This window comes from Eschrichtius robustus, chromosome 14 (assembly GCF_028021215.1).
Source record: "Eschrichtius robustus isolate mEscRob2 chromosome 14, mEscRob2.pri, whole genome shotgun sequence".
Taxonomy (NCBI): Eukaryota; Metazoa; Chordata; class Mammalia; order Artiodactyla; family Eschrichtiidae; genus Eschrichtius; species Eschrichtius robustus.
In genome coordinates this window covers 31,788,335-31,815,197 of record NC_090837.1, presented here as the reverse complement: position 1 = coordinate 31,815,197, position 26,863 = coordinate 31,788,335, and the positions used below count along the sequence as shown (strand labels likewise).

At 41.3% G+C, this 26,863-nt stretch overlaps 1 protein-coding gene across 1 annotated transcript in view; it reads left to right on the top strand.

The window, feature by feature from the left end:
- The window catches only part of PTPRM (protein tyrosine phosphatase receptor type M), a 756,425-nt gene that overhangs the window by 589,020 nt on the left and 140,542 nt on the right, over nt 1-26,863 (top strand). The window contains exons 15-17 of the mRNA XM_068563694.1: nt 13,271-13,422; nt 17,048-17,122; nt 22,059-22,246. Coding sequence (XP_068419795.1) covers nt 13,271-13,422; nt 17,048-17,122; nt 22,059-22,246 — 415 coding nt within the window. The remainder of the gene's footprint in view (nt 1-13,270; nt 13,423-17,047; nt 17,123-22,058; nt 22,247-26,863) is intronic.

Here is a 26,863-nt window from a genome sequence, read left to right as displayed (position 1 = left end):
TGCTTTGCCTTTATCTGTAAAACAGAGAAACTTACAAATTCAGAATCAGAGGTAAAATGTTTTAGGTGTGATTTTTGTATTTTTCCATGGGGAAAAGACTATTTTTGTCAATAAAGTGACCACAGTTTAGAATAAGTTAAGAAAACATAGGCCTGGATTGGGAAGAGTGGTTGGTAGGTAAATGGATTTTTAGAAAAGCCCAATGGCCAGTCAGATGACCATAGGGGTGCCTGTAAGTAATGAAATATTAAAGCTGGTGCTTCTGCAGCAATCTCTCTCAGTTGCTGTGTTCCACACAGGTTGCTAGAGCCCCAAAAGAAATGGGTTGTATTTGCCCCTGAATAAATTGACCAGCAGCCGTATTTTACACTCGGAATAGAATGATTTTGTGAAAATTTTTCATCCTGTATGTTTATGAGCTTCTTGGATACTTAGTTCTGCGTATCCAAGGGGTCACCTGGATTTTATGATAATGTCCCTGGTTAATTCGGAAACAGAACACACAGTTTTCTTGTTTACTGGACTCTGATTTCCCTGCATGTTGACACCAATGGCTTGCTCTGTTTTTCATAGACAGGCATTCCAATTTTTCAGTGAGCTCAACAAACTTCGTCAAGAGGAAACTAGAGGTACTATTCCGATATGACACGCATTAAAAATTCCTCTCATTCGTATTTATAGTCTGATGGAGGATCAACAGTGTACCAATTTAGTCTTGCGGCAGAGTGACATTTTTGAAACCATTAAATCTCAAGATAATGTGCACACACAGAATTCAGCCACATAAGCTGACTGTGAGCGGGGAGCCGCTAGCACTAATGTCGCTTTATTCCTATTTTGCTCTGTTGTGGATTTTACCCATTTCCTATTTTCTGTGCCATCGCTGGTTCTAGCCCCTGTGGATTCATATTGCCCTGATGTGAGAAATAAGACTAAACAAAATATTACTAAGATTGACAGATACTGCATCTATTATTTTTACTACTGGCTTTTTTTAATGTTTCAAAATCTTAGGCTGGTCTGGGAAATTACAGTAGGTGCTCATATGAGCTGTGACTTACTCCCGAGTGGAAGATGTGTGTGTCAGGAGAGCAGAGTGTGTGTGTTCGTTGGTCCTTGCTGCAGCCTGTTTTTGGAGGAGGCCAGCTTAAAACATCACCAGACGGTTATAAAACAGGCGCTGTCACCCTCCGGGCCAGATAGAAAATGGAGGAGGGTATAGGGAAAAGTTGGGCTCTCAAGGAATTTCTCTTTGGTAGGAAAGGTAACCAGGGAGGTGGGGAAGATGTCCAAGCAGATAGGAAAGATGGGGGAGAGTGATAATTAAGTGCATTTCAGGACTGACCCAACAGCTTTTCCTCCAAGGCTGTTATAGGGATAATGTTAAGTTCAAGTTACCCAAAAAAAGAGTTGTGGGTTTTTTTTTTTTTTTCAATTCCTCTTTTATCACTTAGAAAAATACATCTACATCCATGTTTTGTGTTTTCAAACTGGCAGGGTCCTTTTCATTCTTTCCACAAACCGAAAAGCTCTAGGATTGAGCCCTGAGAAGTGCATGTCAATTCCAAGTACTGACCCAGAGAACTTTAGCTTCATTAGCTGTGCGTCAGAGTCACTGTCTCTCTGTCTGTCTCTCTCTGTCTCTGTCTCTCCCTCTCACAAATATGTTCATCCCATATTTTTATAACTAGGAAATAATATTATGATTAATCAGATAATCAGAATAAGAACAAATAGAAATATTTGTTGAATGCCTACCCCAGGCCAGTACAGTTCTAGGACAGGGCATATACAGCAAACAAAAGAGGCAGAAGCCTTGCCCTCATGCAGCTGATGCTAACATTTGCCAAGAAACATAGTGAAATACCTGTGGGCTGAGAATAAAAACAATGTTCCCCAACCATATCCGGATAATGTTTTCCAACCAGAGGTTCCTTTGAAACTCAAGGGTGAGGAAAAGTTTTATCAGTCGAACACTCTACGGTTCAAAAGCTTTAGGTACTTGGACTCCCTCCAGAAAATAACAGATTCTATTCTTAATTCTGTTAATTCCAAAAATAAAACATAGGATATTGGAATTATTTTGTTCCCACATGTTAATTTAACATATGAGTCCATGAAGTTTCTTGCCATAAATAACACCTTCCCAACCCCTTTATTTATTGTAATTTGTAATAATAACTGTCATCATCAGAGTCATACAAAAGATACACACATCATGATTTTGAAGTGATCCTGGATTGTAATACATGTAATTTCAACTTGTTTTCGAAGAAAGTCAACCTTTTCCAGGTATTTCCTTTACAACTTCTAAGTTTGAGAAAGACTAATTTTTCATTAAATTTGTATAATATGACTCTGTTATTTGAGCCTCTTCAACATGAAATACTTGTGGTTATGGTATGTGTACATGGGTACAAAGAGAGATCCTGACAGCTACTAGCCTAAGAGGTCCACAGGGTTCTTCGCTTCTCTTGGCTGGTGTGTGTTCCTTGCAGACACCCTGACTGGTCAGTGGAGCATTCTAGGGCACCTTTGCCTCTAGGTAACCCAACATAAAGCTGTAGCCTTAAGTAACATGTTAATAAAATCGTCCCCCACTTCTCAGTTGCAGGGGAAGAAGACCAGTGTTGAAGGCCCCCTCCCAGTCTGCCTGAGGCAACTCCAGCCTATAAATTTATCTCATCACAGGGTCAAGAGGTAAACTCTGAAAAAGAGACCCAACCAAGATCAAAACCCTGACTTGTCTCAATGTGAATCTCTATTCTTTGTGATTAACATGCGCCATGTTCACTAGTCAGTGAGAACCAGAAGGCAGCTGGGTGGGGAATGAGTGTGTCCATAGCGCTGTGTCTGCAAGACATGGATGCAGTGGTCTCTTAGGTGATGATACAGTGAGCAGCGAAGTTAGAAGAACACTCTTACGTTGGTCGTCAGCCACAAAGTCCCAGCTGGCAAAGAAAACTAGCCTTTATTTTCTGTGTCCAGATTTAAGCAACCAATAAAGTTTGCTTAGTGATGCTAATAACAGTCTCATGGAGATGGTTTTATCTCAACACAGGAAACGATGCCAGAGGTCTAGAGTTGTCTGGCCATATGGTCTTGGGAAACTTAACAACACTGTGCCTCAGTTTCCCTCTCTCTAGGATTGGGATAACAATAGTAATCTCCTCACTGGGCTGTTGTGAGAATTAAGAGTTAATGAATGTAATGTGCCCGGTTTATCTCAAGTCCTACATAAGTTCTTGTAATTATTATCCTCATGGTTTTTCTATGAACTGTTACAGTGCCAGTTCTTCTGCGTTGAAAGTATTTAAAATGTCAGATCATTTTCTTTTCCTTTTCCTTAAAATTTTGCCTTTAAAAACAACATCATCTGGTAGTTGTCACAGATCCATCTTTACGGGGACAGCCCCCTATTCACTGAGGTTTATTCAGCTGTATCTTGGCAATTTGGTATAATGTATGCATTCTTTGACTCAACCAATATCTACTTCATCCCTACTGTGAGAAAAAATTAAATACTTCTTCTCCGTTCCAGCTTCTGCACCAGTCCTTAACTAAGTCGAAGCACACACTTAATTGTAGAAGCCAGGACCAGAAAGCCATTTGCCTTTTCCTTCTTATGTCTATATGCAATTTGCAAATCCTTGAGTTTTGCCTTCCCTGTAGAATTTTAAATGACAGACCATTTAAGAATGAAGATACCTTTTTTATAGCCAACCACTGATCTTCAGGTCAGTGTTACCAAGTCCTTTGTTGGTCATGATCTTTGTTGGTGTAACCCAGCATGGCAGGGTCTCTGTTAGGGTTGGGAGTGGGGCCAGTCGGGCTTGTTGGGGAACTGTGTCTTATAATCCTGAGTTGCAGTAAACCAGGAGCTTGACTAGGATCCAAATGGAGGTTGACCTTTGGATTCCTTCCCCTTGAATCTGCTTGGTGCACATGGCAAACATGCCCTTCCACCCTGATCCTCTGACAACTGCCACTCAGTTCAGATTCAGGGAGGAAAAAAAGAGGAGGAGTTATTTCTGCTTTCCTGCCAACCGTGCTGCACTTGGGTCTCCTAACTGGTGGCCACTGTCCTATGGCTCTTCCTCCTGTAGGACACAATGCTGAAGACATCATTCTTCACCATGTTTTCTTTACTGGCTCTAAGTCATGCCTGTCACATAGTTAATAACTTGCCAAGGAGTTTTCTTCCAATTCCCTTACCCTCGTTCCTTGTTTTTTATTTTTATGCCAGGAAAGAAATACAAAAGAAATGTTGGAATAGAATAAGCATGAAGGGCCATCCTTTTAATTTGAATTCATCCCACATTTCTTTCCTCCTCCTCTTTTGTTCTAGTTGGGAAATTTAGGGCTCTAACTATCTTTTTTCTCCCTCTTAATTTTTTTTCCAGGCAGTATTGCAGGGTTTTTTTAATAGACTTTATTTTTTTAGAGCAGTTTTAGGTTTACAGCAGAATCAAGCAAGAAGTACAGCAAGAGAACAGAGAGTTCCCGTATACACTCTGCCCCCCACACACAGCTTCCCCCTCTGTCAACATACTGGACCAGAACTGTACATTTGTTACAACTGATGACACGTCATTGTCACCTGAAGTACACAGTTTACGTTAGGGTCCACTCGGTGTCATATGTACCATAGTTTTTAACTGCTGAATAATGACACATACCCACCATTATAATATCATACTGCCCTAAAAATCCTCTGTGCTCTGCTTAGTCATTCCTCCTTCCCTGCCTGGAAAACCCTGATCTTTTGTTTTTAATTGAAGTATAGTTGATTTACAGTGTTGTGCTAATTTCTGCTGTACGGCAAAGTGGCTCAGTTATGCACATACATACATTCATTTTTTATATTCTTTCCATTATGGTTTATCCCAGGCAAACACTGATCTTTCTATTATCTCCATAGTTTTGTCTTTTCCAGAATGTCATGCAGTTGGAATCATACAGCAGGGAGCCTCTGCAGATTGGCTTCTTCACTTGGTGATATGCATTTATGTTTCCCCCATGTCTTTTATAGCTCGATTGCTCATTTCTTTTCAGTGCTGGATAATATTTCATTGTCTGGATGGACCACAGTTCATTTATCCATTCATCTATTGAAGGACATCTTGGTCACTTCCAAGTTTTGGCAATTATGAATATAGCTTTTATAAACATCAGTGTGCCATTTTTATGCGGACAAAAGTTTTCAGCTCCTTTGGGTAAATACCAAGGAGCATGATTGCTGGATCATTTGGTTTCTATTCTTTTGAACTTATTAAGGTGTGTTTTATAGCCCAGAATGAGCTCTACCTTTGTGAATATTCTCTGTGAACTTGAATATGTGTTCCAGTATTGTCGGATGAAGTATTCTATAGATGTCAGTTATTGATATATCAGGTTGATGGATGATGCTGTTGAGTTCAGCTATGTCCTTACTCATTATCTGCCTTATGAATCTGTCCATTTCTGGTCAAGGGGTGTTGAATTCTCCAATGATAGTAGTGGAATCATCTATTTCTTCTTGCAGTTCTATCCGGTTTGTTTTTTTTTTTTCACATAGTTTGATGCTCTGTTTTTGGGCACATACACATTAAGGATTGTTATGTCTTCTTGAGAATTGACCCCTTTATCATTACCTAATGCCCTTCTTACCCCAGATAATTTTCCTTGCTTTGACATTTGCTTTGTCTGAAATTTAAAAAGCTACTCCTGCTTTCTTTTGATTACTGTTAGCAGGTTATAACTTTCTCCATCCCTTTACTTTTTTTTTTTTTTAAAGCAAACACTGTTTTCTTTCTTTTAATATTTATTTATTTATTTTATTTATTTATTTGGTTGCACCGGGTCTTAGTTGCAGCACGTGTGCTCCTTAGTTGTGGCATGCGAACTCTTAGTTGTGGCATGAATGTGGTCTCTAGTTCCCTGACCAGGGATCGAACCTGGGTCCCCTGCATTGGGAGCTCAGAGCCTTAACCACTGCGCCACCAGGGAAGCCCCTGCATCCCTTTACTTTTACTCTACATGTATCTTTATTTTTAAAGTGGTTTTCTTCTAACAACAGATTAGTCGGGTCTTGCCTAAAGTTAGCAATAAACATTTACAACCAAATCAAGTCCACTTGCAAATAACACTATACTGCATCACAGTTAGTGTAAGTACTTTAGAATAATGAAATATGCCTAATTCCTCCGCCATGTCCCTTGATTCATTCTATCATTCACTTCACTCATACATAAACTATAACCATCAACAGTACTGTCACTGTTATTATTTTGAACAAACTGTTATTTGTTAGATCAAATAAGAATAAGCAAAATAAAAGTTTTTATTTCACTTCCATTTATTCCTTCTCTAATCCTCTTCTTTATGTAGATCTCCTTCTGACCTATGTCATTTTCCTTCTTTCTGAAGAACTTCTTTTAAGATTTCTTGCAAGGCAGGTCTACTGGCCACAAATTCCCTCTATTTCTTTTATTTATTTATTTTTTATTGAAGTATAGTTGACTTACAATATTGTGTTAATTTCTGCTGTACAGTAAACTGATTCAGTTATACATATATATACATTCTTTTTTTCCCGTTATGGTTTTTCCCGTTATATTCTTTCCCGTTATGGTTTATCACAGGATAGTCTCAATTTTTGTCTGAGAAAGTTTATTTTTCCTTCAGTTTTGAAGGCTAATTTCACAGGGTACAGAATTCTAAGTTGGTGGTATTTTTCTCTCAACAGTTTGAATATTTCACTCCACTCTCTTTTTGCTTGCATGGTTTTTGAGAAGAAGTCAGGTGTAATTCTTATCTTTGCTACTCTATAAGTAGGGTTCCTTTTTTCCCCTTGGGCTTCTTTCAACATTTTTTCTTTATCTTTGACTTTCTGAAGTTTGAATACGCTAGGTGTAGAATTGCTGGAATTTATCCTTCTTGGCGTTCTTTCAGCTTCTCAGGTCTTTGTTTTGATGTCTGACATTAACTGGGGGAAATTCTCAGTCACTGTTTCTTTGGATAATAGAAATAGTGACTTCTCTTTCTTCCTTTCTCCTTCTGGTTTCTCACTATACACGTTACACCTTTTTTAGTTGTCCCAAAGTTTCAGGATATCCTGTTACCTTGTTTTACAGCCTTTTTTTCCCTTTGCTTTTCAGTTTTGGAAGTTTCTATTGTCATATACTCTGGCTCAGAGAAACATTCCTCAGCCATGTCCATTCTCCTACTGAGCCCATGAAAGGCATCCTTTGTTTTTGTTGCAGGTTTTTTTTTTTTTATCTCTAGCATTTCTTTCTGATTCTTAGAATTTTTCATCTCTCTGCTTTTGTTTTCCATCTGTTCTTGCATGTTGTCTACTTTTTCTATTAGAACCTTTAGCCTATGACTCATAGTTATTTTAAATTCCCAGTCTGATAATGCCAACATCCCTCCCATATGAGCCTTATTCCAATGCTTCCTCTGTCTCTAAACTGTTTTCTGCCTTTTAGTATGCATTGTAATTTTTTATTGATGTCCAGACTTGATGTACCAGGGAAAAAAGACTTCTGCAAATAGGTCTTTAGTAATGTGATAGTAAGGTGTTGGGGGAGAGGAGGTGACCTATGATTGGGTCTCAACCTGTTAGTGAACTTGTGCCCCTGAACTGTGACCTGCACAGGTGCTTCAGTGCCCCCACCTTGGGTGGACAGGATGGCTGGAGACAGCTGGATTTGGATATTTTCTTCCCCCAACAGGTTCCCCCTCCCTCAACCATCTAGTAAAATAGTATTCTTGAGGGCAAGCCCTTTTAAAAAGCACAGAATGCTCTGGGTGTATTTCAAAATGTCTACTTTCCCCCTCCTCCTGCTGGAAGCCCAGTTTTTTCATTCAGTCTTTACTTTGAGAATGAGGTAGGGTTCCTGGAGATAAAATTCAAAAAGGTGTGGGGTACCCCTAAGTCTGGACGCCCTTGGAGTTTTTAAGTCTCAGACTTGTCCACACTGACCCTCCAATAATTCAATTCTAGTTTAGGTTTTTCTACCCCAGTGATGGTTCTCACACAGATTTCTGCTCATGGGTTTCTGCTCTGGTGAATTGTGATTCTCTGTATCTACCTGTTTGTCTCTGTAATTTGGGGGACACTGGTTTGCCCTGTGTCCTCAGTTATCTGACAAGTTAGAAGGAGCTGTTGATTTTCCATCTCTTCAGCTTTTTACTTGTTGTTAGGACAGAGTGATGACCTCCAAGCTCCTTACATGCCCGACCATAAACCGAAAGTCCTCTCTCTAATTTTTTATGCTCCATTTTTAGGTGTTGGTAGGAACATTTTTAGTTGTTGTTGTTACTAAGGGTCTTTGAGATTCATGCAATCCAAATTTAGGGATTTGAGATTGAAATATCTCAGGCAAACCATTTGTTTAAAAATCAAAATGGAAAATAAATTTACTTGTGTCTTTAGATAAGATTGCAAAGAAAATTGCCTCCACTTCAGGAGTTTTCCTGCACAAAACACTATTTCATTAAGTTCACAATGTTTTTCTGACAGTTTTTAAAGTTTTCTTTAAAATATAAAATACAGATCTGAAACACAAAGTCCAAAAGAGAAATAGATAGTAGAAAAAGAGAAAGAGAATATATTTCAAATTATCCACACTCATTCCCAGCTCTCAATTCTAAATCTAACCTTCCTCAACCATCTGTAATTATGGACTCGCATTTAGCTGTGCATGAGGACAAATCAAAAATCCCAAGCAATGACTCAAAACCTCCGTGACCAAGCAAACTACTTTTGATTAGGAGGTTGCAGAAAAACTGTCTTTTCTAATGCTTTGGTGTAACAATTGTTAATTCAATTAACAAGCATATTTAATACCACCTGCTTTGTGTAAAGCGTTGGCTAGGTGCTAGTAAATTAATCTATAAAATAGGAAGTAAGAATAGCTCTTACCAGGTTACTAGGATTAAATGAGAGAACACTTGCAGAGCACTGCCATACAGTAGTTATGTATTATATGTCAGTTTCCACTCCCTTCCCTTCCAACACAATTACGTTTCTAAGTGCTATATTAGTGGAGAGCAGAAGTGTCCACAAACGTGCTTTGTTTGGGCCACATAGTCTTTTAAATTTTTAATTTGAATTATTTGGCAATACTTAGAATTCAGATAGTTCCTATAAAATCTGGATTTCTGGTTTCTCCTGCAATTTACAATGTCTGGGACCCTTATGGGGCATCCACCCTCTGGAGCTGAGAGGCTGTCTCCCCTTCCGTTTCTCCAGTGCCCACCACTCCTTATTGCCTTAGACCTGCTTCACTCCCTTGCAGTACCTGCCTGGTCCCCAGTGAGACATTTGTATCTGTGTTCAAAGGGTGAGGTTAATGCAGGAAGGCTTGCCGAGGACGTGGGAGCCATGTTTTGAAGGTTCACGGACACAGAGTATATGCTTAACGGACATGAGCTTAAAGCTGTGGGTCTCCAGCTGGACCTCTGCTGGATTTGAGCAGGTTCTCATGAGTCCTTAATGGGCTTCTTTTGTGCTTAAGGAAGACCAGCAGTGGAGTGTGGAGCGTGACATCACTGAAATTAGTTCACACACGGAGGATTAGAGAGGAGAAAGATCTTTCCAGTACAAGCTTGGCTTTTATTGGAGCACACATCCCCCCTCCACCACCACCTCCCACCAGCAGTAAGAAGCACTTTCACTGTCATTTCCTAACCTGTAAGGATTAGAGAAACACAAGCAAGAGAAGACAAAGAGGGAAGTCTGGCGAACTTGACTATGTCTCTCTTCATAGGCAAAACAAAAGAAAATATTGAGGCAATTATCTGCATAACTCAGTCCAAAGCAAATTAAAGAAAGTCCAGCAAAGGGGGGATATTTTGCCTGAATGATGGCACTAATTATCTCGGTCCTCCACTTTAGTGCTCCTGGGGAGACCTGGCTTAAGAATGCTTTTCCAGTGAGCTGGCAGACGTAGAAGTGGAGAGCAAATGTACTGTTGTAACTGCAGCTGTGGGTCTGGAACCAGTGCTACCTCTATCCAGAACACCTGTGGAGAACATCCAAGCCTAGACTCTGCCTCTTAGACTAGCATGATTGGCTGGAAGAAAGGGGGCTCTGGAGAAGATGACCAGCATCTGCACACTGGCACCCAGAGGAGCCATGCCAGCTTCCTTTTCAAAACCTTTACAACTTTTTTTTGTAAATGCATATTTTTTTAATTTTTATTGAAATATAGTTGACTTACAATGCTTTGTTAGTTTCCGGTGTACAGCAAAGCAATTCAGTTTTTTATATATATGTATTGTATATATATATATATATATGAATATACATAAGAATATATATTCTTTTTCAGATTCTTGTCCCTTATAGGTTATTACAAGATATTGAGTATTGTTCCCTGTGCTGTACAGTAGGTCCTTGTTGGTTATCTATTTTACATATAGTATTGTGTATCTGTTAATCCCAAACTCCTAATTTATCCCTCCCTCTCTTCCCCTTTGGTAAGCATAAGTTTGTTTTCTATGTATGTGAGTCTGTTTCTGTTTTGTAAATGAGTTCATTTGTTCATCATTTTTTTAGATCCCTCATATAAGTGATATCATATGATATTTGTCTTTCTCTGTCTGGCTTACTTCACTTAGTGTTACAATCTTGAGGTCCATCCATATTGCTGCACATGGCATTATTTCATTCTTTTTTATGGCTGAGTAATATTCCACTGTATATATGTATGACATCTTTATCCATTCATCTGTCAGTGGACACTTAGGTTGCTTCCATGTCTTGGCTATTGTGAATAGTGCTGCTATCAACATTGGGGTGCGTGTATCTTTTTGAATTAGAGTTTCCTCCAGATGTATGCCCAGGAGTGGGATCGCTGGATCATATGGTAGCTCTGTTTTTAGTTTTTTAAGGAGCCCCTCCATACTGTTCTCCACAGTGGCTGCTCCAGTTTTATTATACATTCCCATCTTTACAACTTCAACACTGTCACAGAAGTTATAGATCATTTTCATTTTTCTGTTTAAAAATGTATCTTTTTTTTCCAACAACTTTTGGCAATAAAAAAGGGGCAACTTATTAATGAAACCCTTCTGCCTTCCAAGTATGAAATCAAAAGATTATTTTAACTACGGGCAAGAAAGCATTTGGATTATGTGGCATTTGGAAATGAAAATAAAGTTTATCCATATGGTCTAATGTTGTCAGTGTCTTACACTGCATTAGTAATCACCTAATATGGGGGTGATTTTGATTATGCAGCTCATTTTAAATTCTGCTGTGTTCTAGGTTAATCAGAGTCAAGATGATTTACTAGAAATAGCTGCCATTTTCTTGTGTACATGCTAAGCGCTTAAGGAAAATTAGAATATTTAGGACATTATATTTTTAGTATTACGGTGCTCTCGTCTTCTTAAAGCTTCTTGCTTTATACCTTCTTCTTAAGCATCTCTAATTCTATTCTTGTCTGTCCTGGGTGCATCAAACAACCTCTGGTAGTAAGAGCTATAAAAATGTGTTTTATCTGTGTATTCGAATGTCAGTTTCCCTTAGGTTTTTATGGGTTTTGTCCAGGTCTCTGGAACTTAAGATTATGGGCTTCTGGTGGTTAATGAGCATGTTAGAAAGGCCGGGGTTAAACTCTGTCTCCAAAAGAACTGGAACTCTCTCTGCCTTCCAGGGCCTTTTTGCATCTCGTTCACCCAGGGAGGTAGCCTGAGGACTCACTCCTCTGCAGAACTTGGCAGTGAAGCCGACAACTTGACTTTTTTTTGCCTTCTGCCCTGTTGACCAGCCTTGATGGGGAACTACTTTGGGTTCATTTGGGGTTCGGTCCAGTGTCACAGCCATCTAAGGTTCGGCAGATGCCCCAGAGGCCTCCGTCCGTGCAGGCTGCCTCACGGCCTCCTCCCTTCCCACACCCACTCCAGTGATGCTGTCTTCACACCTCGCCTGGGTTGTTCTTTGGTTCTTTCTGCAGGGCGCCCCTTAGATTCATTGCTTGGATTATTTCGGCTTTGTATGATGAACGTCTACTAGGGGAATCTACTCTTGGACCCTGAGTATGGCATGTCAGGAATAATTTAGTGAAAAGTTAGTAACGGTAGAAGCCTATCAGTAAGTGTATTATGACTGCGTTGTACTAGGATCATTGGCTCATAGTAGGAGAAGTGTAAGGTAACGTTTAGGCTGTACGTTCCTAACATGACTGAGGGTTTTTTTTTTTAATTGAAGTATGGTTGATTTACAATGTTGTTAGTTTCAGATGTACATCCAAGTGATTCAGATATATATATATATACTTTTTCAGATTCTTTTCCCATATAGGTTATTGCAAAATATTGGGTATATTTCCCTATGCTGTACAGTTTGTTGTTTATTTTACATATAGTAGTGTGTATATCTGAACTGTCTGAGTCTGTTTTGTAAGTTCATTGGTATTACTTCTTTCTTTCTTTATTTAATATATAGTAATATGTATATTATCTGAACTGTGTGTGTCTGTTTTATAACTAAGTTCATTTGTATCATTTTTTTTAGACTCCACATATAAGTGATATTATATGATATTTGTCTTTCTCTATCTGACTTACTTCACTTAGTGTGATAAACTCTAGGTCCATCCATGTTGCTGCAAATGGAATTATTTCATTCTTTTTTTTAATGGCTGAGTAGTATTCCATTGTATATATGTATCACATTTTCTTTATCCATTCCTCTGTCGACGGACACTTAGGTTGCTTCCATTTCTTGGCTATTCTAAACAGTGCTGCTATGAACACTGGGGTACATGTATCTTTTTGAATTATGGTTTTCTCTGGATATCTGCCCAGGAGTGGGTTTGCTGGATCATATGGTAGCTCTATTTTTAGTTTTTTAAGGAACCTCCATATTGTTCTCCATAGTGGCTGCATCAACCTACATTCCCACCAGTGGTGTAAGAGGGTTCCCTTTTCTCCACACCCTCTCCAGCATTTACTGTTTGTAGACTTTCTGATGATGGCCATTCCGACCGGTTTGAGGTGATACCTCGTTGTAGTTTTGATTTGCATTTCTCTACTAATTAGCGATGTTGAGCATCTTTTCATGTGCCTTTTGGCCTGAGGGGGTTTTTCTGAGGACAGGCAGGAGATGGGTCTCCTCTGCATGTCTGCAGCTGGCAGAGAACCTGCCATCTAGAAGGCATCATGAGACACTGTTATGGATGAATACCATTAATTCCATGCAAGTGATTCCCGGGCGTTGGTCAGTGCACTTTTTCCATCCTCACGCGTGTCTGCATAATGAACTCTCTGTCCCAAGGAAACTGGCCAGGAAGCGGAAGGAGACGATGAGCAGCACGCGGCAGGAGATGACAGTGATGGTGAGCTCCATGGACAAGAGCTACGCGGAGCAGGGCACTAGCTGCGACGAGGCCTTCTCCTTCATGGACACGCACAACCTCAACGGGAGATGTGAGTGCTGCGCGGCGCCTGCCTTCGGGGCGGCTCTCGGGTTTCCGGGATTCCACGTGGTGCCGGGGGTTAGGAAACAAAACCCCCCAGAGAATTCTCAGGCCCTGTTGGTTTCTCCAGTCCCTTCAGATGATCCTGGACACGTCCCCATGTGCCACGGTTGCTTAGGAACGGTGATGTGGGAGGGGTGACGGGACCAGAGCAGACAGCACGGGCAGCCACGGCCACGTTTCTGTAAAGACCCGAGAGCAGTGACACGGAGGCTTCCCTCCTCACCCAGAGGAAGGCACCTGCTTCTCACCATCCCCGTTGTTATGCAGCTCCTGTCTGTAAGCGAGGCAGGTGTGCAGTCACACGGGGGAAGCCCGTTAGAAAACAGCTCACTAAATGGCAGTAACAAGCTAATTGTTTTATTTGTTTAGCTGACAAGTTCTGCCTTTATTACAGGGCTGTTAGTGGCAATTAATAAGCTAAATTGTATTTCCACTTCAGAAGGCTTATGTTTCACACCAGGTGGGTAAACGGAGCTCAGCTAACACCTTCCATGCTGCCACCTGCCATCCAGGTACAAGGCGTTATTTTAGGAAGCCAACAATTACATGGATTGTATGAATACAAAAAGTGCAGTTGCCGTGTCCCTGGTGATCTTCTTGGGGACCAAAAGTAAATCCTGTGGCCTGTGCCTAATGATGTGGTTCACAGCGCTGACAGGTTCAAGGTCAGAGGTTTCTTTAACGTGTGAAATCCATGCCCAAAGGCTGCTGCCGACCCTGGCTGTGCAACCAGGATGCTGGACGGCTTGCGGATGGATAAAGGACAGCTGTCACCAATAGTAATAAAGTAAAGGCTGGGGATTGGGAGAATCACAGACACACGGTCTCTGGTGCGAGAGGGCTGATCCCAGTGCGGACGGTGTGCGCCCCTGTCCTGACCACCCACCTGGGCTGTTGGGATCCACATCTCCCCCGGCCCCCCACCCTCTGTGATCACGCCTGCTGTGGTCAGCACCCTTCTCCCACACCTGCCTTTCCCCTACATTCAGCAAGGCTTCGTGGAAAGGCGTGTTCCTTTCTGTTCACAGTGGCTACCATCGTCCCCCTTATCCCAGTTAGAGGCCCTGCGTTTATTTATCCACGTGCAGCCGCGGCCCGCTGATGCGGGACTTCAGCAGGCACGGCTCTCACCCCGGCGGGCAGGACTCACTCCTCAACCGTGGTCACTGTCCTTTGCCCTTTCATGTCATTTTCAGTGTAGGTGGCAGAATCTGGGGTACTTCAGTTTACCACAAATTCCATCCCTTTTTTTCGTACAATTTTCTCTGCTTTTTTGTAGCAAATATATTTTCCATTTAAAGATATGTAATGCATTTAACTGCCAAAATAAAGCAACTTGGGATGCATTTGTGTGTGGGGGGGGGGGGTGCGAGTCCTTCCCACCACAGACAAGATGAGAATTTTTGTCAGAGCAGTTATTTCTTGACCAACAGTGTGGAAGGGACCACGCGGATACATGCTCTCTCTTTCCATGATAACCCATTACTGTTCCAAATCTTCTATTTCATGGTGAAATTCCTCATGAATAAATTTACTTGGAATTGCCTGCCCAAAGAGCAGAAACCTACATTGGTAGTTTCTAGGCTTTTGAAGTTTGAGCAACAGGAGGTATTTGCCTCTGGACAGGATATTTAATTTGGCATTGACTTTTTAAAAAATGAATGTATCTGTGGAAATCCAAAACTGCCCATGTAGAGGGGGCTGCTGCAGCAGTGGGGACACAGCTATTGGGGCCCACCCGCCAGGAGGCGTTATTTGATGCTTCCATCGGTAAAGCCAATGGAGGAAGCACGGCACGAGGCGTTCCACTGACCTCCCGCTCTCTGAACAATGGGTAGGTCTCATCCAGTGCCATCCACGGGCAGTGACCCTAATGGTAAACTTTGTCATCGTCATACTCTCTAAATGCCTTTAAATTAAAAGAGCACTTACTGGGGAAGGAAGTTTTCATGAAAAGTGTTCATTAGACCACTAGGCTTCTAGCCCAGACCTACTCCAAGCCTGGATATGTTTGAGATCATTTAGGATTGGGAAGCAAGTAGTTTTTAGGAATGAGACGGTGAGAAAACTGAGGTTGGAGAATTTAAAAATAAGCCCGAGCACATTTATAAGAATGAGGAATAATCCGTCCACCAAAGCAAATGGGAGTCTTACCTAAAAGGGGGGAAAGTAGTTATGGATAGTGGGTATGGGTTTAATTCTTATACAAACAAAGGGTTTAAAATATGTTTTTAAAGGTGAAAATAAACATAGTTATTTTGTATCTGCTTTGCATATTTTTACAAAACAAATAAAAATGTCAGCAGGTAATAGGCATTCTGCTCCCTGACCATGGCATGTTTTATAGGTACTCGGGTTTTTGTCCTTGTTTTTATCAATTGCTCTCTTTTTTCCTGGCAGTTTATCATAAGCATGCATTATAAGTGTGATACTTATCTATTTTAGAAAAATATAACTGACAGGCAGCCTGGGTTCTGTCTGGTTCTGTCATTTGCTAATTCTATACTTGAAAAATATAAACACAAGTAAAATCATTGTCTGAAGGGAACTGCTCCAAGAGAGTGATAATATATTAACATGTCATCAGGATAAAGATGACGTGCAATAACCACAGGGATTTGGTAGAGCCTCCCATAAAACAGCCATGTAAGTGGGTATTAGTGTCCTGACCGGGAACTCAACATCAAATAAACCGTATAACCACATCAGAGGAATTAAAATTTAGACTTAGATCTAACCAGCTTGAGCACTTGAGCACATTCAAATAGTTTATCCTTACACTTTAATGAAATTAAAGTGTTTTTAAAGCACTGATCCATTAAGATGTTGAAGAGAGTTAAACTACTTTAAAAAGAGGAAATATCCGCTTTCAACGGAATCAGATAAATTGGATGGGATTGACTCTACCTCTTAATAACAGGGGGAAGAGAAGGTGTTATAGTTAAATCTTGAGTGTTTCAGAGGAAGATTTCAAAGAAAAATAAGCATGTTTACGAGGATTTAAAGGCCTAATAAGACAACACGTAGGCACGCAGCTTTCACGTTAAATATAGTACACACAGAGCGTCATCTTTATTTTTCATAAAACAGATCATCGCATCGTGAAAAGCTCCCTGAATACCCAAAATAGGAGCAAGGTGAGGATTTAGCGAACTGCAAAAACATTGACATTCGGAACATTCTCCAAAAGCCATGTGTAGACACACTCTCATACTTAGTTGTAAAAATCAGTTCAGTGTAATAGCAAAATTCTGCAAGCAAAGGCTAGAAGTCAAAAGGGAAATTAATGAATGTCTTAATCCAAAATGGCGGCTGTGGTTGTGGGTTTTTTGCCTTCATTTGTGGGATCAGAAAATCTTTTCAGTGAAAGGGGGCATGTCCTCTAAAGTACAAGTAACTCCCCGCAGAGACAGTGGAGACTGATAGTATTTACCACATAGACGCGGGTAAACCTCTGTTGTTTCTTTGGTCAACAGTCTACCCAGTGTGGTTTCCCCGTGAGTGACCTCAGGGCCACATTTTCTGGTGTTGCTTCTCTACCCCCGCTGACATGCCTTTTCTCTTATTTACAGCTGTGTCTTCCCCATCATCCTTTACCATGAAAACGAACACCCTGAGCACGTCGGTGCCTAATTCCTATTACCCAGGTAACAAAGCTTTCCGTTGTTTCATCTCTTCATAAACCCTGAGCAGTCAGAATCACCCAGGGCTCACTTTGCTGCCCAGGATGCTTTAGGAGCTTAGCGTGTTTGAAGTGTTGTAACCCGATGCTTTCTATGGCTTTCTGCGGGAAAACTGGGGGGCCTTTCATCAGTCATTTACTGTTCTTTCTCTTTTTACTTTCTCTGCATTGACCTGCTTATGATGTATGACAGACCCATTTGTGCCAACTGCAATTTTAGGTGAGAACATTTCCCTTTATCACAGTTTATTACAGGAGTAATTTCTAAAGTCAGTGGCCACTCTGTAGGAGACGGCAGTTTGATGCAAGGATCGTAACCCGGACACGGGGGGTGGTGGATGGCCTGGAGGGGTGGGGGGGTGGGCATAGATAATAAAAAGACTTTCTCTAAACAGTCTCCATTGATAAGAAGGGTTTGCCGTGTGTGTGTTGGGAATGATACCAGAAGGTTCCAATGAACGATCCCGGCTCCAGCACTCTCCCTGTCCAGGTTCAGAATTAAAAGTCAGCTTTGATCCCAAGGAAAAACACAGTTTGTCGTCACTCAGCTGTGTACTTGCAAGACCTAAAGTCTGTCCAAAGTGGTCATAAACGTGAAAATAGCTTCTTATTATTTTCACTTATTGCTAAGCACTGAAAACAGCAGTTTCAAAAATAGCATTTTTCTAATTATGCCAAATGTTATGCAGAAAAATCATCACAGTAAAGACTTGGCCCCCTCCCCCTCCTCGGAGCTACCCAGGGCACCCCCCGCATTTCAGATGCCTGTCACAGTGGAATTTCAAAGGAGCCGATGTTCTCAACAGCAAAACGACAAGGTGACACTTTATAATCACATGGTTCATTATGTGTCGGATGTCACCGGAAATGAAATAAAATGTTAGCCCCCATGGGGCAGAATGCAATGAAAGTAGGAAATATTCCCAGCGGGGATTAAAGAAAAAATCCCATTTGTCCAAATATAAGAAGGGTGAGGAGAAATGGCATTACCTGGCCGTGATAGAACCAAACAAGCATGAGCTGCTGTTGCCTTTGAGACCGTAGCCCGAGCGTACCCGGCTATGTTCTCTCTCTATCAGTACTACTAACCTTACGGAAAAGGAGCACAACACAAACGACTTCAAGGTGTGTAACCATCTGTCGCAGCCAGAGCTCCATCCTCAGCTGTGCCAGTCCTGCTTCCTAACTCTCTTTACAAGGGTTTATATCTTGGCAACATAATTTTTCCCCCTGTGCTTCTCTTTTCTCTTAAGTTGTTATGACTCTCATGTAGAGGGTGGGGTTTTTTCCCCCCCTTATGGTGTTTTCTGGGCTTGATTAAGCAAGTTTGTTGCTTGAGGAAAAAATGAACTCAGACAGAAGTTGAAGAATGGACCTAAAGCAGACTTTTTGAATTTGCATCATTTTGAGGACTAAGAAACAAACCCCACTAAAGCTGCCACCTTTTCATCCTGACTGTAAGGGAAAGAAAGCTGCATTTTTTATCCTTTTCAAAAGTAAGGGGCACAGGCTAATCTTAGGTGCCCGAACAATGCAATCTAAATGCAGATGACATTTGCAGAATCTCTTGATAGGCGAAGATTTGCGGTTTCTTTGTGTGCCTGGCATTCATTCGGCAATTCCTCTAGTAGATGTTCTGACCTTGGGGGAGCTATGAGTGGGGAGGGCTGAGATGTGCATTGTCAGAGGGAAGAAAATGTTCAGATTTCACAGCAGGATTTAGATAAGCTTATTAAACAAATACCATCTTTTAAAGTTGGGGCTTTGTTATTACGAACACTAATGACATCTTTTAAAGTTGGTTAGGCTTCTCTACAGAGAGAGAGTCACTTGAACAGACAATTCAAATAGCAAAAATGATGCACATTGTGAAAAATAAGTCAGCCAGATCAACAAATAACTGTTACCGTGTTGAGCTGGTACCAACATGCCAATGTGACAAATGGCGGTGCTTGGGGACTGTCCCTTCCATGTCACTCGGTGTGAAGGTGAATCCATATTTTACATAGGTTATCACTTGAAACCATGCAATGAAGATATGCTGTACATCTACCCTGGCACTTTTTGGGAATAGTGCTATTTTAATTTACACTAAGACAGGAAGATGTGTTTTGTTGTGACTCACAGCTTAGCACAATTAAATCCTCTAGTGCCTTTTATTCTCACAGGCTAAGGTGCCCAGCCCTAATGTATAAAGCTTTAGCGTGCCTTTATATCATTTTCTTGCAAAAAAAAAATAGATAGATAGATAGATGGATAGAGGAGATAGCTAGGTAGGACCATCGCCTACCTCAAAAACAGCATCCATTTCAATTCAAGATTTTTCAGCTGGTTCATTGAAAATTCGAGATCGTTTGTTAAAGAATGTAGGTAGAATGAATTCTCAGTTCTTAGAAAACCATCGGAACTTTTAGTGAGAAGCTTTATTTCTGATTTCCTCTTAGCCATAATTTTTAATTAAAAATGGCGGGGGGGGTAATTTTTAACAAATATAGGAAGTTAGTGACAAACGATGTATTTTATCAGTAATCATTCTTTTTGAAGAAGTCAGAGGAAACTGATGAATCACTAATTTTGGTGGAATCAAGATTTTCTGCTAGGTTAGGTGACACAATTTCAGAACAGATATCACACCAGAAACCTTCAGTTTCCTCGTCGGCAGCTATGTTCTCGGTAATAGTGTTCTTTTCTTAGATGATCTGGTAGTGTTTAAATGCTTCAAGACGTGTCCACATAACAGTGAGGTCAAGATGTCATAGTGCAGTGGGGGTGATACATACAGTGGGGACAGTGGTGGCCGCTCTGTGGACTTAAAACTTCCAAGAATGCCTCGCCCTGGGATCAGAGCACTGTGAGGTTGCCAGTGGATCCACATGGAAGACCCACATGATTCATTTGGGGAAGTTTAGAAGGTCAGTCCACAGTGGAGGGCATTTAATTACGTTCATCCCAAAAGGTGCAAAACTGAGAGAACAAGAGGCACAGTGGGGAAACTAATTAATGTTCCATGTATTTGAGTGTGAAGAGCAGAACTTGCTGCTGGAGCAGCTGAAAGCTCCAGGGCTTCAGGGCTTCAGGAGGGAGCCTCCCCCACATTGTGAGCTTGGCAGTTGCCTACAAGCAAATCCGATGTGAAAATGTTCCGGTTTATTTGCAACTGTTCTAATAGATGGGAACATATGAATTTCTAAATTTCAAAGCAAATCCAAATGAAAAAGAAATCATAAAATCAACTTACCACCTTTTTTATTTTGTCTTTGTGTCTTTAGCCACCTTGTAGTGATCCAGGTACCATTTCAGCAGCAGCACATAGCTACACACCTGTGTGCCACCCTTCATACCATGCATCCCAGGTGCTTTGCAATGCAGATAGAAGTGAGGTTTCAAAGCCAGGCCCAGCTCACCAAGCGCCCTTGAACTAAATTTCCTTTGGAGCTGAACTTCTCAGTTTAAACAAACAAACAAAAACCCATAGCTGAATTCCCTATTGATAAACAATCTGGTCATTTTTTTAGTTGAACTTATCTTTTCTTACATGTTTTCAGTCTTTATGCCTGAAATCAATTTTGATTTAATGTTCTCATTTTAAGTGACTTTCTCATTATATTTTGATGAGACAGACCCTCAGTTGTAAAACGGCTGAGGGGATTCAGCATTATAATGAGTTTACCTGTAGAATGTGGAACTCTTAACCTAATAGCACCTTCCTGCATAAGACATTTTTTAATAGCTATAATTTCTGCAGTTCATTGATCTAATTTACTAGGAGTCTTCCGTTAAAATATAGCCTCTTTAGGCTTATTTGACCAAATTCTGACATTAATTTTGTAATACAATTTGGTTGACTTGTTCAAGAAATTTAAGTGAGAAAATGTATGGAGTACAACTAAGACTTAGTTAGTCATTACTTGGTTCATGGGGGATGAAAAGCGATTATGATACTATTTTAACCTCCTTTTCTTACTGAGTGCTTAAACTAAACACCTCCATCCTAAGGTGATGGGAGAAATGAGGCTTTGCCCTCTGACCACCTATGAATAGAAAACTTAACTGTAAAATTAAAACACAAAATAAAAACTACCTGTACTTATTCACGCAGTACTATTGCTTATGCCCTGTTTCCTTTTTCTCCTCCTCTTTTCTCCTGATATGTATCTTCTTAAAAGTGCCTATAAATGGTAAGTTCCCCCATGCGCCCGCCCCATGGAGAAGGTGTGGAGGGAATGGGGGGGGGCGGGTGTCTTCTCTGTAGAACAAAGCCAGCTGGTTCTGCTGTGCGTTGGCCTGCATGTTAGCTCCTGTAGATCATCCCATGAGTGCTGCGTTGGCCCACCGTATTCTGTCCAGCTTTCTGATCCTGGAGCATGCGAAGTGACTCATCCAACCAGGTTCCTTTCTCTCCCCCTCCCGCCCCCCCAGTTATCTTGGATCTCATGTATCATGTCCACGTTTTCATTGCTAGCTTTGTAAGCCAACCCATCTTGTGCACTTTTTCTTTGCTCACAGAACATTCATACAGAGTTGATTTCCATCATCATACCAACTAGTTCACAGATCTTCAGAAGAACACAAGACTGGTTTTTCACCAGGCCTTGATGAAGTTTCAGACCGAAACTTCGATGAACTTGAGCCCCCGAAGGCTAAAGGATTCTTACCAACTAGCTTTGGGAAAGCAAGAGATCGTTTGGACTGCTTTGTAAAAACAAAGATTCCTGCCGCATCCCTACTAGTATTGCCAACCCCACTGAAATCTCTAGACACTTAACTTTTCTTTTTTGCTGAGCCATCACGGGGATCGTGGCAGCCGTAGGTTGAGGGGATGTCAGCAGCCGCTTAGATTCTCGGCGACCCCAGTGTAGCTGCTGGTTCCCCTCACTTTTTCCACGGCCTTCTGTTCCCAGACGAGACGCACACGATGGCCAGTGACACCAGCAGCTTGGTGCAGCCCCACACGTACAAGAAGCGCGAGCCGGCCGACGTGCCCTACCAGACGGGGCAGCTGCACCCTGCCATCCGGGTGGCCGACCTGCTTCAGCACATCACGCAGATGAAGTGCGCAGAGGGCTACGGCTTCAAGGAGGAGTACGAGGTGAGCACGCGCCCCGCACCTGGGCTCCCCCTCCGCCCGCCTGGGCGCGGCGCTGGGGGCTGTGCGACATCTCCGCTAGCCGGTGGGGCCCACGAGGCCGCCAGGAAGGGACCAGCTGTTTCATCCCTGGACCCACTTCCATCCAGCGGTGAGACTTAGCCACCGGGGGGATGTCCTACCTTAAATGAAATGAGGAGAAATACTTCTTCACCTTTTTCTTTATTCTGCATAAATACGCCATGAAAACAGAGGCCTGCCAGGCTCTCTTCCCCATTCCTCATCACCTTTCCTGGCTTTTCCTATAATAAAGTCTGATGTTAAATCCCAATAATTTTGAGGGTTATCTCAGGAAGAAGCTGTCCACCTAGAACAGTTGTAGGCCAACCAGCAACGTCTTGCATGGAGATGAGATGGCAGTAGAGGGACCGGCTAGTGTCACGGCAGTGACAGCTGTCACCGTCCCGCCAGCCCAGGGAGCAGGTCGCTGTCCTGGGATCCAGTGCAGGCAGCCCTTGGGGGCCTTTCCAGGAACAGCGATATATACTCTGGCACCATATATAAATGTAGGACTCACCCCTTTCACAGCCTCTGTCCTCAGCCTAATTCTGTTGGAAAGTCTTTCCCGAACTGAAGAGAATTAATTGATTTGAAGAGTCTGGTTCAAAAGAGCACACCTTCACTGAGTGTGTGTGTGTGTGTGGTGAGGGGGGAGAAGGAAGGAGTTGGATTTCTCTGTTACCTTATTAAGTAAAATTAGTTCACAATCATTGGTGAAGATAAAGTAGCAGCATGCTTACAGTAAAAATAGGATTAGAAAGCCACATGGCTTAAATCTAAGAACTTGTTTCTGGTACTGCATCTACCTGACTAGCTCCTACTTGTAAAACATCTTGTCTGGAATTAGAGTATTTTTAAAATCAGTTTCTACCACCTCCCTATCCTTCGACGTTCAAACTCTGCTTCTTTCTCCTCTTGGGGGGCCCTCATGATGCCTGAGTTTTACGCCCCAGATGCTGGGTTATCTTGGGTTTAGCTTAATTGTCCAAGGCTCATTACAGCAGTCAGAGCCCCACCACTGCTCTGCTTCTTTGAAGGCCAGGTCTTTGTTCAACGCCGGCAAATACACAGACACACTTTGCTCTGCTGACACGTGTGTCCTCACGTATTAACCAACGACCACAGTTCAAAAGACTCCAAAGCCAAGAAAACAAACTCAAACCAGGGCCCAAGGGTTTGATTTAAGTCCAGAAAATATTTCCAGATGAAGTTCTGCATTTTAGCCATCCTGAAATTCTTAGGTATGCCTTTAGTGATTTAATTCATAATTCAGTGAAACTGACTGCCTTTGCATATTTCCTCCTGCACTTTAAAAGGCTGGCTTAGGAATTAATAGGATTAAGAACAAGACTTCCAAAAGCATTAATATCTTATGAAAGACAAAATTAGATTATTGAGAAAATATAAGCCTAATGAATACAGACGGTGTCTTTAGTTCTATCCAATCTTCTGAATGCAGTATTGCTCTAATGTTTATTAAACATGTTAATGTCAAAGCGATTAGTTATAGGCTCAAATAACAATTCGTAAAATAACCTGAGTCCAATTTTTCATGGACTATTTTAAAATACCTACCTTAGGACTTCCAATAACACACCACAGATGATGCGTATTTGAAAGTATGCAGAAAATCAGTTCCGATTCACATCTCCTGAAGAAATATGATTTATAAGTGCAAACTGAAACAGTGTATACTCATCTTAAGTGTGTTATAATTGATGATTAAGAGTTGTTATACTCTGCAATAAAATGTTGTATTAATTACAGTTCAAAAAACTCTTTTTCCCATGCTAGCTATTCAGTGGGTCAGAGAAGACTGTTTCTTTTTTTAATTTATTTTATTGAAGTATAGTTGATTTACAATGTTGTGTTAATTTCTGCTGTACAGCAAAGTGATTCAGTTATACATATATATTCATATTTTTTCATATTCTTTTCCATTATGGTTTATCACAGGCTATTGAATATAGTTCCCTGTGCTATACAGTAGGACCTTGTTGTTTATCCATTCTGTATATAACAGTTTGCCTCTGCTAATCCCAAACTCCTATTCCTTCACTCCCCCATCTCCCCTCCCCCTTGGCAACCACAAGTCTGTTCTCTCTGTCTGTGAGTCTGTTTCTGTTTCATAGATACATTCATTTGTGTCGTATTTTAGATTCCACATATAAGTGATATCATATGGTATTTATCTTTCTCTACCTGACTTACTTCACTTAGTATGATAATCTCTAGTTGCATCCATGTTCTGCAAATAGCATTATTTCATTATTTTTTATGGCTGAGTAGTATTCCATTGTATATATGTACCACATCTTCTTTATCCATTCATCTGTCGATGGACATTTAGGTTGTTTCCATGTCTTAGCTATTGTAAATAATGCTGCCTTGAACATAGGGGTGCATGTATCTTTTCAAATTATAGTTTTGTCTGGATATATGCCCAGGAGTTGGATTGCTGGATCATGTGGCAACTCTTATTTTTAGCTTTTTGAGGAACCTCTATACTGTGTTCCATAGTGGCTGCACCAACTTAACATTCACACCAACAGTGTAGGAGGGCTCCCTTTTCTCCACACCCCAGAGACAACTGTTTAAAACTAACATATACAGGTATCCAATCATCACATTATACACCCTAAAGTTATACAATGTTATATGTCAGCTATATCTCAATAAAACTGAGGAGGGGGGGAGTAAAAACTTTTCAATGCCAAAATCATTATCAGCTTTTTTTAAAAGAAGGAAGGAAAAAAAAGAAAAAAGAGCAAATACTAGAGAGGAAAGCAGGAACAAATAGGAACGTGCTATTGGGAGAAATATGAGATGGAAAGTTCTGTTAGGAATAATCCTAGCACTCAGTAATTTTCAGGTTATTAAGTACCCCCCTCCTGGGGGCAGGGTGCGGATGTGGGCGGGAGGACCGTGGTGGGACAGAGTAAACGGGACATGAGGAGTGATGCTGGCACAAGGGTAAATCTGTAGAGTGGCCGCAGGGAGAGGGGAACACCTGCTCAGTTTCTCAGCTACATCCCGAAGCCCTCCCGCTCCCTCGCCATCCTTGCCTGCACATGGCTGAATTACATGCCCACATCTTCCCTGGAGGCACAGCCAAGCTTATGGGGATTAATGGGGCAGCGGCAAACCCCAGCTGCCGTTATCCTGCTCGACCTTCCTTAGAGAAAAATCCCAGGGGATTTTTATTCCAGTGTGAATCTGGAAACATCCTTAAGCAGTTATGTTTTAAAGCCCAATTTGGCTTTTAGAACTCTAACCAAACGCACCTCTTTGAATCTTGCTGTGAAGTCTACATCCTTCCCTCAAACCCACACCAAAAGTCAGGAGTGTGTGGCTGCCTGGTGTCGTGTGAAGCTCGAGGATCAGACGGTAAGAGGCCGTGGTTTGGGAAGAGGCTCTGGTACCAGACTGTGGGTATTCCAGCTCAGCCTGGGCCAAGCTGTCTAACCTCCTGGGCCTCAGTTTCCCCATCTGTAAAATGGGATAACTATAGTATCAACCTCGTAAGAGTATTGTGAGGCTTGACTCATTTAATGCTGCATCATAAGTACTAGAACTGAATCTGATATTCAGTGGCAGCTTTAGCTAATAAAAGAGGAAAGGACTAATTTACAGTAGGATCCAAGGCAGGGCATTCACCCCGTGGTCTTTACAGGGAAACTGTGTCAGTTACAATTTCAGTACCTCTCCTATGTTCACACTCTGGATAGATAGTTCACTTACCATGTATCGTCAAAACTTGCCATTAAAAAGTAACTTAAATAAATAGGTAGGTTTGACTCTGTGGACAAAGAGTTTGAGAACTGAGAAAATAAGTTAAATATTTTTTTCTTTTTTAAAATATTGGCACATAGTTGACTTACGATACTATATTGGTTTCAGGTGTACAACATGGTGATTTGATATTTTTATAGATTACCCGTCAAAGTTATTATAATATTATTGACTGTATTCCCTGTGCTGAATATTACATCCCTGTAACTTATTCTTTTTTCTTTTTTACAGTTTACCAGATAAAATATAGTTTGCTCAGTTAAACCTGAACTTCAGATAAACAGAATAATTCTTTAGTATAAGTATGTCCCAAATAGTGCACGGGACATACTTATACTAAAAACTACTCACTGCGTATATGAAACTCAGTTAATATTTAAAAGCATATGCTGTCAACTTTTATTGTTGAAACAGTATTTTCATATCTAAGTTAGAAAAGTCCTAAGGGTTGGTGTAGCTACAGACCACAGAATACTATCTTTTAAACAATGGTTCTATGAGTGTCTTTGCAAGGTCGGATTTGGGGAAAAGCTTACCATCAGCTGCGCTTGTTAGTTCACTGGAGAATACCCAGCACGTGGGGTGAATGTGACACGCCTGGGTGCTGGGGACACGGAGGACACCGAGTGTCCTGCCCTCAGGAGTCTCCCTCTGCAGGAGGAAGCAGTCATGGGGTGGTTTTAGCACCTCTCATGAAACCTCACAAGAGAGATTTGCATTAGTACTTTGAAGGCTTGGGGTGCAAGTCTGGGCAAGGATGACTTTTTC